This window comes from Thermobia domestica, chromosome 2 (genome assembly GCF_964235325.1).
Source record: "Thermobia domestica chromosome 2, izTheDome1.hap1.1, whole genome shotgun sequence".
Classification (NCBI taxonomy): Eukaryota; Metazoa; Arthropoda; class Insecta; order Zygentoma; family Lepismatidae; genus Thermobia; species Thermobia domestica.
The window spans coordinates 348248928-348266484 of record NC_137455.1 but is presented as its reverse complement, the minus strand read 5'-3'; the positions used below and the strand labels follow the sequence as shown (position 1 = coordinate 348266484).

General features: G+C 34.2%; 1 protein-coding gene across 1 annotated transcript in view; it reads right to left on the bottom strand.

The window, feature by feature from the left end:
• Window positions 1-1646: 1646 nt before the first annotated feature.
• LOC145678757 (protein lifeguard 3-like) overlaps window positions 1647-17557 on the bottom strand; it is a 46863-nt gene continuing 30952 nt past the window's right edge. Inside the window, exons 7-8 of the mRNA XM_081749250.1 lie at window positions 17018-17167; window positions 1647-11616 (exon numbers count right to left, since the gene is read on the bottom strand). Coding sequence (XP_081605376.1) covers window positions 11464-11616; window positions 17018-17167 — 303 coding nt within the window. The 3' untranslated portion in view covers window positions 1647-11463. The remainder of the gene's footprint in view (window positions 11617-17017; window positions 17168-17557) is intronic.

Sequence of the window (17557 nt, the reverse complement as noted above, 5' to 3'; positions counted from 1 at the left end):
TAGCTAGCGAGGAACACAAAATTAAGATTTGGTTTAGGTTTATAATTTTTTGTGAAATTTCTTTACACTTTAATTTTTATGGAGTGTTTTTCCATAAAAGCTTTTTTTTTTTTTTTTTTTTAAATTTTATAGTAAATATAGATATTTCGAACGTCATAATAAGAATTAAAATCTTATCCTCATCATAAACTTCTTTGTTATATGTCTCATGCTACGGACAGGCTGTTTGCATGCACCATGTTACTTTAGTTAATACTCTTCTTACCTCTTATCATCACGTAAAGAAAAATATTATGCGTATATATCCATGAGAATAATTCTTCTTTCTGACTATTGTAATAACTATTCCATGGATCTTGTAAAATAATAAATTTCATGTGAATGATCCTATCCTCTTGTTTTCTTCAGAACATGTTCGACTTGCCAGTGTTGCCAGTCAAGTTTTGACAGCTAACGTGAAGTTCAGAAGGTTACTGAGCGGAGCGTTCAGTCACAGCGCTTGAAATGAGCGAAACGCAAAATTCGCGAAAACAACTGATTCACAAATGCAGATGGGGCGGTGTGTCCTATCACACATATGAATGTTATGTTCTTCATAGAACTTTAGCTCTTTCAGAGATGTGTAAGAGGAATGACCATCAAGTGAAAGATGACAGGGCCTTTTACTTGATTGTTTTCAAAATGATTAAGCTAAGAAAGAAATGCGTCTTCATTTATCAAACCACTGTCAGTCATAGTCACCAAAGATCTATTTGGTACACCCTCTCTGTAATCTTGAAAATACTCCTTCCTCTTAAAAATAATCATAGGTGGTGTGAAGTTCCCTACTGCATTTACACAAGCCAAAGTAGTAACTAATTTTGCCTCCTTCAACACATGTTTGTCCGCACACAATTTTGGATCCTTTCCCGCGAAACACATTTTGGTCATGCGTTAAAACTTCGAAGTACTCACCTCACCATCCCCCGAGAATGAAAGAGGTGACTATGTGCTCCAAAAGCGCGCGATAGCCAGTAAACAATCGGGGTAGACTTCCACTTCGTTCATGCAAGCAATTATTTTATCATTATTGTTTTTATAAAGCTCAGCGTCCTTCAGTCCACAGGAAATAATCGACCGACTTTCAACTCAAGTTCCCACATTAAACAAAACAAAAGATTCTAGAAACTTCAATAAGACATTTGTTTGAAGAAAAATATATATGCATTTCAGTCCAAACAGTATACAACCAATACGTACAAAGCACATGAGATCACAAAATATATGAAATACGACAGATCGACACATTTCTAATAAAAGCTGACTGGATTTTAGTGTGTGTCCAGCCTGAATTTATTTCGTGCATACAAAAGAAATACTAATACGTACTTAATTCAGTTCCTCTGAAAATAAATGTTATTGCTTACAAATGACAAAACCAGGCTGAAAATTTCATTTGAAAAATGCAACTCTGCATTCGAAAAATTGTCATAGATAGTATTACAAAAATGGTAGTTTTCACATATTCTAAAATATCGACAGTTTTCCATCCAATAAATAATAAAATATCTCAATTACACAAATCTACCGTGAATCATTTCACGAGTTAAACTGCATCACAATATAAGCAATTTTTAAATAATACATGCAATTCAAATTACAATCAAATGCTGCAGCATAAAAATAAGTTAGGAAGTAAGAAAGAAATAATACCTTACACATCTTCCAATCAGATTTTTCGATGTAAATGTTATCCAATATTCCAATTAATCAAAAAAACTGAATACCAACATCTAGTGATGTGTGAATACATTAGCGTACCTGTTACATAATTTGTGGAAATTTTTGGCAGTTCTTAGTTATTTATATCCTAATACTAACGTTAGGCTAGCTTAAAGACTCAATACAATTAAGTCCTACTCCTCGGATATTCAGATTGGCTGTAGGTTTTACATTAATGTGACGGGAACAGACTGGAACTGAAGAAAAGAGTATGAATGTTCGAAACGGTAAAAGGAGTTAACGGTTCATGCAAAAAGTCAACAAAAATTTCCACATACTTCTCGTTGGCTGCATCAGAAAAACAAAAAAGGTTGGAGATTTACTTCGAAACAAGAGAATTTAAAAATCTGATTGATTTTTTAATGTCATACAAATTTCATTCTAAACTCAATTTCCACTCCTCTTATTCCTGGGAACACCTCTGATGCGTTCCGACATCTTATGGTTAAGAAAGTATTCAAAATCACGCTAGTATAGAATATTAGGCAAAACTAAAATACATTTTCTTTCGAAAAATGTAGCTAAAATTTCATTGGAGTATTACAAGCAGCACCAGTATATATCGTAAATGTAGCTTCTTGTTGTTGTTAACGTTCCGTTCACCAGCTAGGCTATATGAGACGTGGGCCCACTGATTAACGTGGAATCCGAGCAACATGACCTCCCGCTGGGAATCGAACCCAGGTCTCCCACGGAAAAGAAGCGTACGCCAACCGCTTAGCGACGGAGGAGCTCCGTAAATGTAGCTTGAAAAAGCGTTAGAAAATATCAGATGTAAACTGAATGAACACAGATTAAAATTACCGTACACGTTCGCGTTATCTCCGTACCCGAACTTTATAACTGATCTGCATAATGTCCAAAACCCAAAAATCAAAGATATCCTCTATTTGAAAATATAAGTTGCGAGTATTTTTATTTTTGCTATATACTATCATTTTTATTCCTGTTTAATCATGAGTGATTTTCATTCAATTACCCGTATTACAAAGTAGGTTTGAAGTGTAGTTTATATTGAAAAATTAATGATAGAAAAAATGCATGTTTCTTGAACGACCCACATGAAGTCTGTACCTGTGCTTTGGCATCGAAATTTTAGTAATAAGAAATGTGATATTATACGAGCGTATACTGCAACAGTCAATGTAGTTATTCAGCAAAACTATATTAAAAGTTTTATGACAGACGTATCAACTACTTAATACATTGGACCCTGTTCATAAATTACTTTTAATCAAACTACTTCGAAAACATATCAAACCTTACCACTCTGCTCTTCTGGCGTGCTGATTTACAAAGTTAGTAATAGCACTGGGTGTTACAAACACCAAGGACAACATATCTTAAAATTTGATCTGTAACATTGTTTACTGCGTGTTACAGGCAAAATGAAACATCTTCAGTTACATTAACGTACTTGTCAAATAACTTCTACGAATTCTTAGTTCATAAAGCATTCACCAGAGAAAAGGTGGTGTTATACTGTCACTGTGTATAACGCTTTCATTATTTCCATCGTACAATCCAGCAGTGTAATTATTAAACGAAAGCCCCTGGTTTTTTTTGTTTTGTTTTTTTTCAATCTATATCTTTGTATGTATCATTGAATTAACAGTGAATCAAAACAGTGTAAACGGAAAGAATATAAGAAAAAATAAAACGACTTTATCACATGTCAATGACCAACATTGCTACTGAAGTCAGGCCCACGTCTTAATTATATAGTAATTCAAAAAATAACAATTGTGATATAATTCTTTCTACAGTGGATGTCAGAGAAGAGTTAAAATAAATGGTACTAAAGGTACCAAGTGGTTAATTCAACTTAATCGGTCTGGAGAGCTATTTTGCATGCTGTCGGGTGTAAATAACACCCCGTGCCGATACTACAAGGTTATGCACTGTTATTATTATAAGCCAGTCTAAGTTTATAAAAATTAACTTTAGATAACATATTTTACGTTTTAACTTGCAATAAATAAAAACTGGCTATCCACTTATCACTGGGAATATAACAAACAGGCCTGTCTTAATTTCCTGGAACAAACTATAGATGTAAAATTGAAAGTTAAACAAAACAAAAATAATAGATTCCAAAGGAAAAATACTAAAGATGGGTTATAACTATCATGAAGCAGTGTCCAAATAACAGTCATAATTATTCAAGAAACAATGAGCGAAGTCAGATACTGCGCCATCTACAGCTCCAGTTCTAATATCTTTCTAAAAGTTTTGATTTTATACTGCACTAGAACTGTTAAGTACAAATATACCTGATAAATATAAATTACATGAGACAATAAAAATATTATATAAAAATACATAACATCTGGAATATTTTACTACATTTGTAACACATACAACACAAAACATATATGCACATATGACAAGACACAGCTGATTGAAAGACTTAGAAAATGCAATATTACTGCTATAAACAAAGACTTTTTAGTAATTCGATATATACACATATTTTTAACCCAAACACGAGATTCTGATCTTAAAACACGTCAACAAGAATTAGGTTCTGAATTAATTACATATAAACATGCATGTGTAATTCTGTATCTAGATGGCAAAAACAAATAAGTACACAACACAAAATTTAATTGATTTAGGGAATATTGAATTTCTGCCAATTTCACCAACATTCGTTACATATAGACATAGTAACCTCGATTTGTATCAACTATTGGTTAGTTAAAAATTCCGTAAAATTTTAAGGAGCCGTTAGGCCTCACTCTAATAACTTTTAAATATCACAAAACTGCTAATGACCTATATCACAAAACGGCTAATGACCTATCACTTATACTAAATTTTACATTACGACTTTGTCATCTTGAAGACAAACATGAATTTATCATCAAAAATTCAATTTTGAAAAGAAATTTGCTTTTGCCATCCGTTTACAGTTATACACTTTGGTGCTACAATACAGAAATATAAATAGTTCAGAGTAAAGTACAGTATGAACATCTTAAGACATGGATAAATTGTAAGCACAAGTATAGAAAAAGAAGTCTTGTCATAGATAGCATCATTTGGAATTATAAAAATAGCTTCATTATTATACATTAAAGAGTGTAAATACAACAATCTTTCAACATCTCAGTAGCAAACAGAGATTTAGTAATATTTGACGGTGGTGTTTAAATGCTTCCAAAACTAATACCCATTTTACATTCACTTCATAATAAAGTTAACGAAAGTCTACATTGCTTAACTTACTTGTAACTGACAACATCAGATTGAAATATCTTTCTTGAGTCTTTTTCTTAAAAAATACGAGTCTTGTAATATTAGTGCTGAGACAGTAAAAACTTCATTGTTACAATTGTATGTCATAATATTGGAATTATTCTAACGTTGGTGTTTTAAAATATTTTACTATTTTCCAAAAGGGAAACTTGTAGGTTTTATGAAATGGGCCACTGCTCTCCTTGATTGGGACAATTTTGATTATTCAGTTTAAAATATTAGGGAAGTTTCTCTGATACAATATTTGCTTCTCAAAAGCACTTCTCCACCCTCTAGCAAGGCAAACTCCAAAATTTCACAGATTTCGAATGATCAGGTATGTAAGATCACAAAAGAAAAATGTTTATAATGAAGAAATAATTGAACTTAACCAAAAGTTAAATACAAGTATGTTCCATGGCTAAATTACAGAATTTATGGCACGTCAGACTCGTTCTCATTATTATTATTAATAATAATATTACTAAAAAGAAGAAAATATATTATTGTTTCTGCAACATATTTGAACAGTTCCCAAAGATCTATAACAAGAAACATTGTTTTCTATAATTAAAAATAATAATATTACACTACCAAACTACCGGAAGTTCCTGAACAGACATACATTTTTCATATTGAATTAAACATTTCGCTTTAACCACTGTCACAAATCACTTTACAATTTACCTAAAAATGATGATAAATTATATATCCCAATATTACCTGCAACAGATTATGTAAATTGCACAAGCCCCATAAAAACACATGAAAATTACGAACAATTTTTCGATATTATTTTATTCAATTCGTTAGTATACTGAGGAAAGGGGAAGTGTTAGAATTGGAATGCACCATACGAAATGACCCTACCAACTGAGTATAAAGTTTCGTAAGAAAACATGGGAGTATAATTTATGTAAATCATGTCTAAAATCCCAGTCCCATTTGTCTTAGGAAAATCTAATTTTATCCACATGTGGGATATGTACAACAATGCAATTTTCTTTTTTTTTTTTTAAATTAAAATATCGTAACAATTACATCTAGTGAGTAAAGTCTTTCCACAGAAAGATCAGTGGCCATTTTTTCATATGAATGATTTAGATTGTGTAAGACACAAGACATGTCCGTATAGGCTCTGGTAAAGGCCAAAGATCGTGAAACAATTCTATAGTCCTGTGCTGTATGTAATTTTGGCATTAATAACATTTGAAAATACACATATGAAAGGGTGTGCGATACATAGTAAAATTGTCCCACTTATCAGTTTCTGTGGTGTAATTTCAGTGCAAGAATTGAAGGAAATTGCGTTTAATTAATATCACACTTTAATGTAATAAGTGTTAAATATTAGAATTCATTACATATAAGGATTTTGAATATGATGTATATACAACTTCGAAATGCGGGCTTGGATACAACATTGACAACAAATCTCAGGCTCGACTGAGTTCACTGTTGGTCCAAAAGATCTCTAATATAATGTGACCGCAGCTTTCAAGTTTTTACATACCTTTATGTACTGTACTAGTACGAGAGCAAATGTCAAGTTAAAAAGGAAAAAGACACTAAACAACTCCTGGTTACTGTAGACATGGTTATATATCCGAACTACACCAGGTGTTATTTAAATTGCTACTACTTTCATTTCAAACAAAACTAAATTTGCGGAAATTTTATTGTCAAGAAGAATACACAAAAATGTTGAACTTAATACCCCACACCTACTTGTACTACGGGGACAACACACCACTTAAGAATGTTTAACGGTAATACAAGTCATGTCACGCATTTAAAAGGCTTTTGTTTGTGTTCTCGAAGTTTCTCTTTCTTTCGTTGCTTCTTTCAGTTGGTGGAATACATCCCTAGAAATCAAGCTTGATTTCCTTCGAAAATTTCCATGCATTTTATACAATTAAGTTTCCACACAAAATTTCCAAAATGTATGAAATCACATTTTGGGAGAAATTCTTTCACACACGAATCAAAAGATCTTTGCCATTATCTCTCACCCTTAAAGTAGAGATAGCTATTAATACACATGAATAATAAGAGTGATTATACATACACATGAGTAATTTAGAAAAATTATTTGGAACAGTAAGTGAACAAACATACAGTACAATGGGTGAAAACAGAACAAGCAACCGGTTTTAGACGCCTGCGTAGTATTATTAGTGCTGACATGATGTGCAAACGTGAAATGAAAGGAAAAATATGAATGACAAAAGATGCATTTAGGAGGAAGAAAAGTATTTTGTGGATCCTTAAACAAAAAGTTGAGAAAAAGATTCATAAAATGTTTCGTATGGAATGTTGTACTACATGGGGCAGAAACATGGACATTACACAACACCGATGAAAAAGAATTTCAGCATACATATATGGGTAAGAAAATAGAGTTAGATAGGTCGAACGGAAAACGAAAGGGAGGTGTTAGAAATATTGGGGAGAAAAGAACAATTTTAGATATAAGTGCAAAGAGGAAGAAAAACTAGTTGGGCCATTGGTGGAGAAGGAACTGCATCATGAAGAATATGTTACAGGGTATGGTTACAGGAAAGAAGGAGGGAATTGTACGTGAAGAGGAAGATCTTAGCTTAAGACTGTGGTGCATGGAAACTTCAGTTGCGACACGTGGCCTGCCAATATGGCAGAATATCTATGATCATCATGAGTGAACAAAATGACTGGAAATCAGGAATGATTTTTCGATTTGTATGGTGCCAAAGAGTGAATATATTTGGAAAGGGAATTCGAAAACCTTCCACACGATATATTCACATGGGTTAGATTACCATTTAAAACTATGAAGTAATGTGTTGCCTCCTACTCTGTGGAGATATGGGTGGAATATTACACTCGAACATCCTGACAATAAAATTCAGTTTGAAATAAGGTCGTGATTATACGTAATTTAAGTACTAGTACATAACAGAACTTACTTTGCACATAATATTGGAGAAACTTTACAAAAGATTTGAAAGAAAGACTACTGTATGTGTTTGAGTCAGTCAGTCTCAACAATATTCTAATACAATTATGACTAGAATAAATGAAATGAGTCATTTATAAGATATCAGAAGATTTTACTGTGCTTGAACAGATATTTAAGCCTAACTTTCACTACATAAAAAATGTGTTAGAAAGACTAAGACTTCTGCAATACTTGCAAGTGACATACATTGAAAATTAAAAATACAATACACCACAGACTATCGAGAAGAAGGCAATGTGGGGCAGTTTATTACAATGTAGCTGTGTACTAGAAGAAAAGTGTTACATTTCGATTACATACGCGAAGTATTAAGTATTCGGGTAGAAGTAATTGTGAAGTATACGAGACCGGCTCCTCAGAGGTACGTAGAATGATACTTGGTCTTTGAAAGTTTCGAGGAATTTTCATCAAATCCTTACGCCTAAACTGGGTTAGTTTTGTTTCAGCGAACATATCGTTCCAGAAATGTTGATCCAGATAATTAACATAGATCTCATAGTATCCAGCACAACATTTGCACTATATGGGCAAAAGTAATCTTATAAATATTTAGAACTATTGTAACACTGCTCGGTATGACCGCTCTCTTTACACGTTAAGTTATGTTGCCTTCTCAGCGATATCTATAGTATACAGTGCTGTCCAGAAGTTGTCTCCAGATCTATTGCAGATCACATTCAAAGTTTCTTGGGGTCAATGTATGGAAATTCAATATATACACTTAACTGTCTGTACGAATCTCTTTCCTTGTTGACACACATTCTATTTGATAAGAGCAATTTAATAATACTTCACTGTTTTAAAAAGCTGAATCAGTTTTTAAGACAGACAATAGAACTATTCAAATTTGTTGTTCAATATTAATAATACTTATATTACATAAATGTACAATAATACGATGAAAGTACCCAATGAAATCTTTCATGAAAGGGTTCGTACACTGCTTCTTTATTAATACCTGCACCTTATTTAATACAACATAAATATTCAAATAAAAAGTACTTATTCCAATATCTTACACCAAATCATGTTATGACGCATTCAATACTGAAACAATGATCAGTTGAATATGAACTAAAATTGTACGGAGTTTATGGAAAATTTCGTCCGAAGAAAAATTACTCCCCAAAAGTAAATTGCCCCTTGTGGATTTCTTTTAATGTGAAATGACTTACGCCATATACTGTAGTTATTAATGAAATATTTATTCATGGAATATGAACAAAACAGCATGAGTCAAATTTCGGAAAATTATTAAAAAAAAAAAAAAAAAAAAAAAAAAAAAAAAAAAAAACTTTCACTTGCAAGAATAAACTATCTTGTGGATATTTTCATTTTTACGCAACAGTATATAGTTATTCATGAAATATTTATTTATAAAGTATGAACCCAATCGCCTGAACAGTTGAGAAAATCGTACGAAAAGATCACCCTTTAAGAGTGAACTATCCCTTCTGGATTTTTTCCAGAAAAAAAAAAAAAAAAAAATATGACATACCACATTATAAGGCTTTTAATGAAATATTAATGTAGTAAATCTAAACAAAATAGTTACAGTAGTTTTTGAAAATTTCTATTTTCACCCTTCAGTAAATTACCTTTAATTCTGGGGGTAGCAAGGAAAGTCGAACCGTCACCACCTAGAGAATCTCAGTATAAAAGGATCCCGCACAATCCTTATGGAAATTGGATTACGGTGGAATTGTTTGAAACAGTCATATGTTATAGATGATCTCATCGTGACAAAAAGTCTTAATCGGCACAACCACCCATCACTGACCGTTCGGCCACTACGAGGTCACTTTTTTTGAAAACAGCAGAAGGTAACAATATTCTGGATTTAGGTAGAATTGATACCGTGATTTGTTGTGGACATTGTCATTCTGATAAAGTTTCAATGGGCGCAACCACCAATCACCGATAACACCCCGATGTTCAACTTGCGGGATAAGGGAAACCCCAGACAGAATGGCTGGTTTGAGTCGAACCTCCCGAATATGAACAAATGCTCTACTCTGACTTAGTTGCTCGATAGCCACAACTTAATACTTTTTCTTCGGACCACAACTACAGATGATGGTTTCATTCATTTTCACCGAAATCCAGAATATCATCTGTTTTCAAAAAATTGGCCCTGTAGTGGCCAAACGGTCAGTGATTGTTGGTTGTACTCATAGAGACCTTTTCTCAGGATGACTAAATCTACAACACATCACGGTTTCAATCTTTCGGACCGAAATAAAGAATAACATTATCTTCGGCTGTTTTCAAAAAAGTGGCTGAACAATCGTGATTGGTGATTGTGCCCATTGAGACTTTTTCTCAGGATCAAATATCTACAACATATCACGGTTTCAAGCAATTTCACCGAAATCCAATTTCCATAAGGATTGTGCGGGGTCCCAGTGTATTCTGGGGGGGATTGTGCGGGGTCAGATGCAGATACACTGAATGATACCGCTTCTAGGCGAGTGAACACATTTACATCAGGACGAACGGATGGATGGATGGATGAAACAAATGGACAGACACCCAAAATTACTTTTTCGGTTCTAAGGGCCATGAAAGTGTAAATTCGCTAAAATTTCGAATTTGATTTTTTTCAAGACCACCATGTTTATACATCAAGTTAAATAATAGTTTCGTTCACATGCAGATTTTGTGATTAACAGCAACGTAATGCAAAACGCCTATCTTAAAAACATCTGATCAAGCATTTTAGAAAGAACTTTCACAACAAACATCGAATTTTCTGTACATCGAATAAAAAAATTAAATCAGATACGGAATACGTATTTATACATGAGTTTATTCAAAAATAGTTCTTAAACGTGGCCCATTTGAATTCTACGGCTAATCGAATTCCAGACCTGAGATTATAAATGCATCTATTATGAAACTAAATGATATGCTAATGAAAACAAATCTTATTTCTTATGTATGCAGCAAATAAATTGTGTGTAGCAAATAACAGACTTACTTAACTAGAAATCGACTTTTACAAAATACTCCTGTCCTTTCATAAATCATCTTCAATAAAGACAAAAAAAATTTGGAACTAACATTATGTTCAACGCTGAAAAATATTAAAAATCGGTAACTTAAATGCCACAGTCAGAAACAATATTAAATATAGATTGGAGGTATAAGAAATGATAGCTCCAACCTATACTTAATGTTGTTTCTCACAGTACAATAATGGTGTGTTAATACTAATCCATTTCTAAAATTAAGATAATACAAGTGATTTACTGAAGTCTACAAAAGAAAATATACTGAGTATCATACAAATATTGTCTAAAAATCTCTGCTTACGTAATTTACTAAAATTAAAATCTGAATATAATTTTATTTACATCTCCATACAAATTGACCCCATTTGCAGTAAAATTACATGAAACTCTTTCAAAATTCTGTGCAAACCGTTTTGCTTTGTTCTGTGGAAAATATATCCATACATGTTTCTAATCACTCCGAGAAAAAGCAGCAATATTAAGAATAGCTTGAAATATCTGGACAATATCCATGTACAACTGTAGTGCTCCATAGACATACTCCTCTGGCGACATCTCTACCTTCCTTCCACCTACTATCTGCTGAGTGTCGTACATCAGATACTGAAAACAAACAAATACACATATTTAGTTTATTCCATACGGGTCTACGATAACACACTTAAGTCTTCGATATATGTGTATGGAGAATATTAGCAGAACTGAAAGAAAACAATGGGGAAATGTTATATAAACAAGGTAACACTGATACTGAATCCACAAGAGATGAATGCTCTGTAAGTACTCCGCCATGCCCCTATTATATGAAAACTTCACAAATACCTACTGAAGAGAGGACTTCGGATTTTAGGATTATAGATTTCTGGGCTTTCGGTATCTAAGGCAATTTGGCCTGTCACGTTTGAGGGATGACGTCCCTCGGCGAGCACACTGTCCGGGGAATGGGAGGAAGAAAGGATTAGAGAAGAAAAGGAAGCGGCTTGGGACCTATCCCGGCATTTGCCTAGTGTGAATGAGGAAAAACCAAGGAAAACCTCATTCAGGATGGCTGGCCTGAAAAAACTTTTTACACTTTTTCGACCGAGTGCCCCCATCGGGAATCGAAACCAGGACCGCTTGACCTACTGAAGAGATTTTTTAAGAGGAGAGCGGAGGAAAATGAGTAAGGCTTCAAAAGGAAACAAAATAAACTCTGTAGTCTTATACGCTAACCAGACAAAATAGTATAACCACGTATCTAATATCCTAATATCTAGTATGTTCATTTTTGGCTTGCAGGATAGCAACAATGCGGTTTGGCATGAAAGCAATAAGGCCTTAATAGACTGCTGGATACATGGCGCGTGCGCACACACACAAATGGCTTCCCAAAGGTGTTCAATTGGATTAGGACCGAATGAGTTTGGGAGTTCATTATAGCAACTGAAATTCGCCACTGTGCTCTTCGACCCACTACAGCACAACGTTGGCTTTGAGACAAGAAGCCCTGTCCTGCTAAAAGATACCACTACCAACGGGAAACAGGTGTACATTATTAGCAATGACCTCTCGATAGCTAGAAGCTATCTTGGTGCCTTCTACACAGTACTGGACCCATAGATGACCATGAGAAGGTTTTCCAAACAATAATGGAGCCAACTACTGGCATGCTGTAGTCCGACTGTGAATGTCTCGAGCAGATATTTCTCTGGAAGACTATGAATTCTGATCCCCCATTGCTGTGATGAAGGCAGTACCGTGACGGGACAGGACGTTTGGGCGCCACTATTTGGGCGCGGACGTTTCGGCGCTGCCGTTTGGGCGCAAAGCCGTTTAGGCGCCAGACGTTTGGGCGCGAGGTACATAGTAAAGATCACAATTTACATATAAAGTAAGCTAGGCACTGAAAACTAAGCGCGAATCAAGATATATATATATATAAATTTCCTACACTTCTATCTTTATCTGACCTCATTTATCTATATATTTTCTAGCTTTGAGATGAGGATAATTATATATCAAAAATAAACCTGTCGTGTAAAGGACTTCCTAACTACTTGCTCACTACGAGATACTGTCTGGAGTTTTACAATGAATTACAATGATCAAAGGAACCAAACTAAACAAACAAACAAACAAAAGCATATTTTAAGACTACCCACGCATGAAATAAACGCTCTGCCATTAGAAATAGTTTCAGTTTTCAGTTCGGCAAAGCGTACTGAAATGAGAGACTACCAATGATACCCAAAAAGTCAAAGAAATGCACGATTAGACCGCAAGTTAAGCCCAGATTTTCGGTTTACCGTGCTGATGTGTTAACTATTACGATACCCATCCGCTCCCTGAATAGCCATGCATTTTATCACTCTTGAAGTCGGTGCTCAGCAACTCAAGACTACATGGACTGTACCGCAATTCCTGTTGTGCTTAGACAATACGTGTCTACATTCACAACGCCTTTGTACATATTTCGCTCCTTCTATATCATTGAGTTCGCACCCACAGAGGAGTTCGTAGGGCATAGAACAGGATATTTCCTCCATCTGTGAACATATAAAAATTAAATAAAAAAATATTTGACGGTTAACTTCTTCACTGCTGGACCGCACGTGAGTGGACCCAACTTAGGTGTTATCACATTAGTTTTTCGGAAGGGCTTATCCTAAGGAAGGTAGATGGTTCCCGAGATTTATGCCAAAAATACAGTATTTCACGAGCCCATCAAGTTTAAACGATGGAACTTGTATATAAACTCCTCATTAAAAATAAGGGGACGCATATCCCAGAGTTTATTTACTTACTTTTTTAAATCTGTTTTAAGGAGGGTAGGAGATATTTTAAATATAAACAAAAAATAATGTATCTATCTATGGAGGCCAACTCCTCCTAGATCGCTGTACCGAATTTGACGCTTTTCGATACAAGAGTGGACCATGGTGGCCTAATTCAGGCTTTTATCACATTAATGGCATAAGAGTGGGACAGTGGGAAAGGGGAGACATGTCAAAGTAATCAGAAACGACCGACATTAGTATTCAATCAACAGCTTTTTGGGTTCCCTGCGGTGAATAATGACGCTATCGATCCCGTTTAATGCTCATTCACTCCAGACAACATGAAGGTGGAGTGGGGGAAAGGAAGTGACATGTAAAAATAATCGAAAATGAGCAATCCTTTGAGATGAATAGTGATGCTGTTCTCGATGCCGTTTAAGTCTAAGTTCAGTCTCCACCGGCATGGGGAAAGAGTAGGAAGGGGTGACCTTGCGATTCTTTTTTATCATTCCACATCCACTGACATCCGTATCCTGAGGGGGAACGGGTTAAAATGCTTCCTATAAGCCTATTTTCCCCATGCGAAAAACTGACATCTAAGCTAGTCAATACAACATATACAAGTTGGAGCTCTGCTTACTCCACACACTTAAAACCAATAATAGTATAGCAAAATAACATTGAGAATATGTCTTTTAGGAACTACTAGGTGAAAGGGCAAATTTAGAAACTCGATATAAAAGAATTTTCGGCTTTCTCTATTAAAAAATTGTAAATGAAATTTGATTTAATTTACTTGAAAAATAATATAGATGAATGGGAATTAATTAATCATGTATATAAGACGAAGTGTGACACACGAACATTTATTCATAAGAAAAACCAGATCTGTAACACATTATCAGCCTCGTAATATAGTAACAAAAATTTACAATAAATTACAAATTTGGATAAAACGCGCGAGTAATATGAAAATCCAAGAACGTTTAATTTCACAATGGATAGAAAATATGACGAACAAATTGAAGGAATATTATAGAAGTAATATCTAGTCTACATGTTATATTACTACGCTGACTTAAAATGGCTTAAGGATTTGAAAACCCAAAGCCCTATAAACCTTGGAATACCGGATATATTAAACAGTATTAGCATAGGAAATCTGAAACTCCGATTTAAATTGGAGAAAGATGAAGAAACACAATGTAAATAGAGGAAATTTGGATTTAGCCAATTTCAACTCTGTTTTTGTATATATATTATATATATATTAAAATACAGGGATACATAAATAGGTATCAGATATACGCGTTCTTATTTATTTATTTATTTATTTAATTTATTTTGGCCACTATCAGAATGAGGAATCACAACTAAATATAATCTCTCAGATTCTCAACGTATCGACCTTCAGTATTTACACATTCCTGCAGTCTTGTTTCTGCACTCAAGGACAATTTGGCACATAGGTTTTCCTGTTATTAATTTCTTGGTACGCTTCTCTTATAAAATTAATCATGTTGTCAAGATTGCATGGGTTCCTCGAAAATACTTCATATCTGCCAACACCCCAAACGAAAAACTCCACTGAGGTGAGGTCTGGTGATTGGTGTGGCAATTTAACTGGCCCTCGTCGACATATCCAATGATTGGGTAATTTGCTGTCAGAAAACTCACGCACTGTTACAGCATAGTGGGGAGGAGCTCCATCTTGCTGTAAACAGAAGTCATCATCATCTTATTATCGCCATCGTTGTGGAACGGCACATCCCATAGCATAAGACACAGCTGGTTGGTAAAAATTTTATTTAAAAAAACCGATAGGCCCAATGACACCTTTACAAGAAAGGCTAGTTCAAATTGTAACCCCAGGCTAATTCAGTTGTTCAAGTGTTACATAGGTGTTTTCTGTTGCGTAATATACACAGTTATGGCTATTAACAGTACCTAAAATTTTAAAATTCGCTTCGTCTGACCAACACACTTTTCGAATGATGCCATTTTTTTTTCATTTAACGTTACCTTGCAGAACTAATCGGTGATCTGGATCATCCTCAAATAAACCATGAAGCAATCTAGGCCGATACATTTTCAAACCTAACGCTACATCAGACGCCTCAGAGATCTGCGGAAAATGTCCGACTCACGAGAAACTCTCGTCTTTCATTTTTTGGACTTCGAATAATGTCTGCGAAACTAACATTATCTATGTTCCTGCGTAATAGCACTGACCAGTCGACTGCTCAGTGACGCCAATTACAGACAGAGCTAAATTCATCTAATTTATTATTGCATAATCTGTATATTGTTAGTCTACTTGGTGAAGGTGTACCGAATTCCGCGGCGATAGCGCGTTTCCGTTGAACTTTCTCAGCATTCTCTGTCTTTCAATATTTGATTATCCACTTCCGTTGGTCGATGGTAAAGTTACCAGCCATGATGAAAAATTATATAAAAAAAATAATAATAATAATAAATGATACACCCCTCCCTGTATTTCCGTATTATTATATTGTAATTTTATACTTTAATTATACATACACTTTCTCTAATTTTTATGTATATACTTCTGTACATGTTGAATTTTTAATGTACTATTGTAATTTGCCCTATATATATTGTATTTTTTCTTTCAATAAATTTCAATTACAAAAAAAAATAAAATAAAATAAAAAAAAAATAAATTCAACCGTCAGAGGTGTTCTGATGTAGGTACAACATATCAAAGGACAACACAGGAGTTGTAATACAATCCATGTCGCCTAAATGATTGAGCACACACTTAAGAGTGACAGAATGCATGACTGTTCAGTGAGCGAACAGAGTAGCATAGTGACTAACGCACCTGCACGATAACCCGGAAACCCAAATTCAAATCTCGGTCCAGTTGTGCATTTTTATTCTCTCATTGCATGACAGTACCTACTGGGAAATTTGTGATATAAAATCCGTAGTTTCCTCCAGTTATCGTATGTAACACAACAAAGAATTCAAATTTGACTTGATACACTTACGTTGACAACTTGTGCAGCAGGACGGAATTATGTACAAACTATTTTACTACAATATATATTGGGCTTCCATCTCCAAATCTTTATTCAGAAACGAATTCAAAAATAACATAATGAAAGATTCTAGCAATGCAACCTTTTAATACACAAAACAATCTTTTTTTAAAATTGAATTCCACTTGCACATTTGTGCTCATTACCACTAACAGGTAATTTTTAGTACTAAATCATACTTACCAATGAAAATACTAGGGCACAGATCCCCGAATATACAACCATGATTATTCTCTCTTTTGTAAAAATGTAAACAATAATAGCAATTATTCCAAACACAAGAAGAACCAATCCTATTACTGCAAGATATGCTCCCATACCGGTTACATCCCACTGAAAGAGAAATTAAAACGTGTAAGTTCAAACACATTCTTCATAACATGTATGCTTGGAACACACGCCAACAGTTAAAAAAACACTCACGCTTAGATAAACATCCAATGTGTCCTAATTTTGACATTTGTAATAGGACTTTTTATACTATTTTTTTATACTTTTAAGAAAAAAAGTGTGTGCATATGAATAAGTGATGATACGGTATTTCAGTCGCATGAACTTTTGGTGTTATTCGACCTGAATTAGGTGGAAAGTGAACAAACAAAACCTAATACTAGTTCACTTAGTTAAGAACACATATTATAGTGTATATTAGATGGATAACCTCTCTAATGAGATCAGATCATATTAGGAAAGAGCTATGCAAAAATGAAATCAACTTTATTG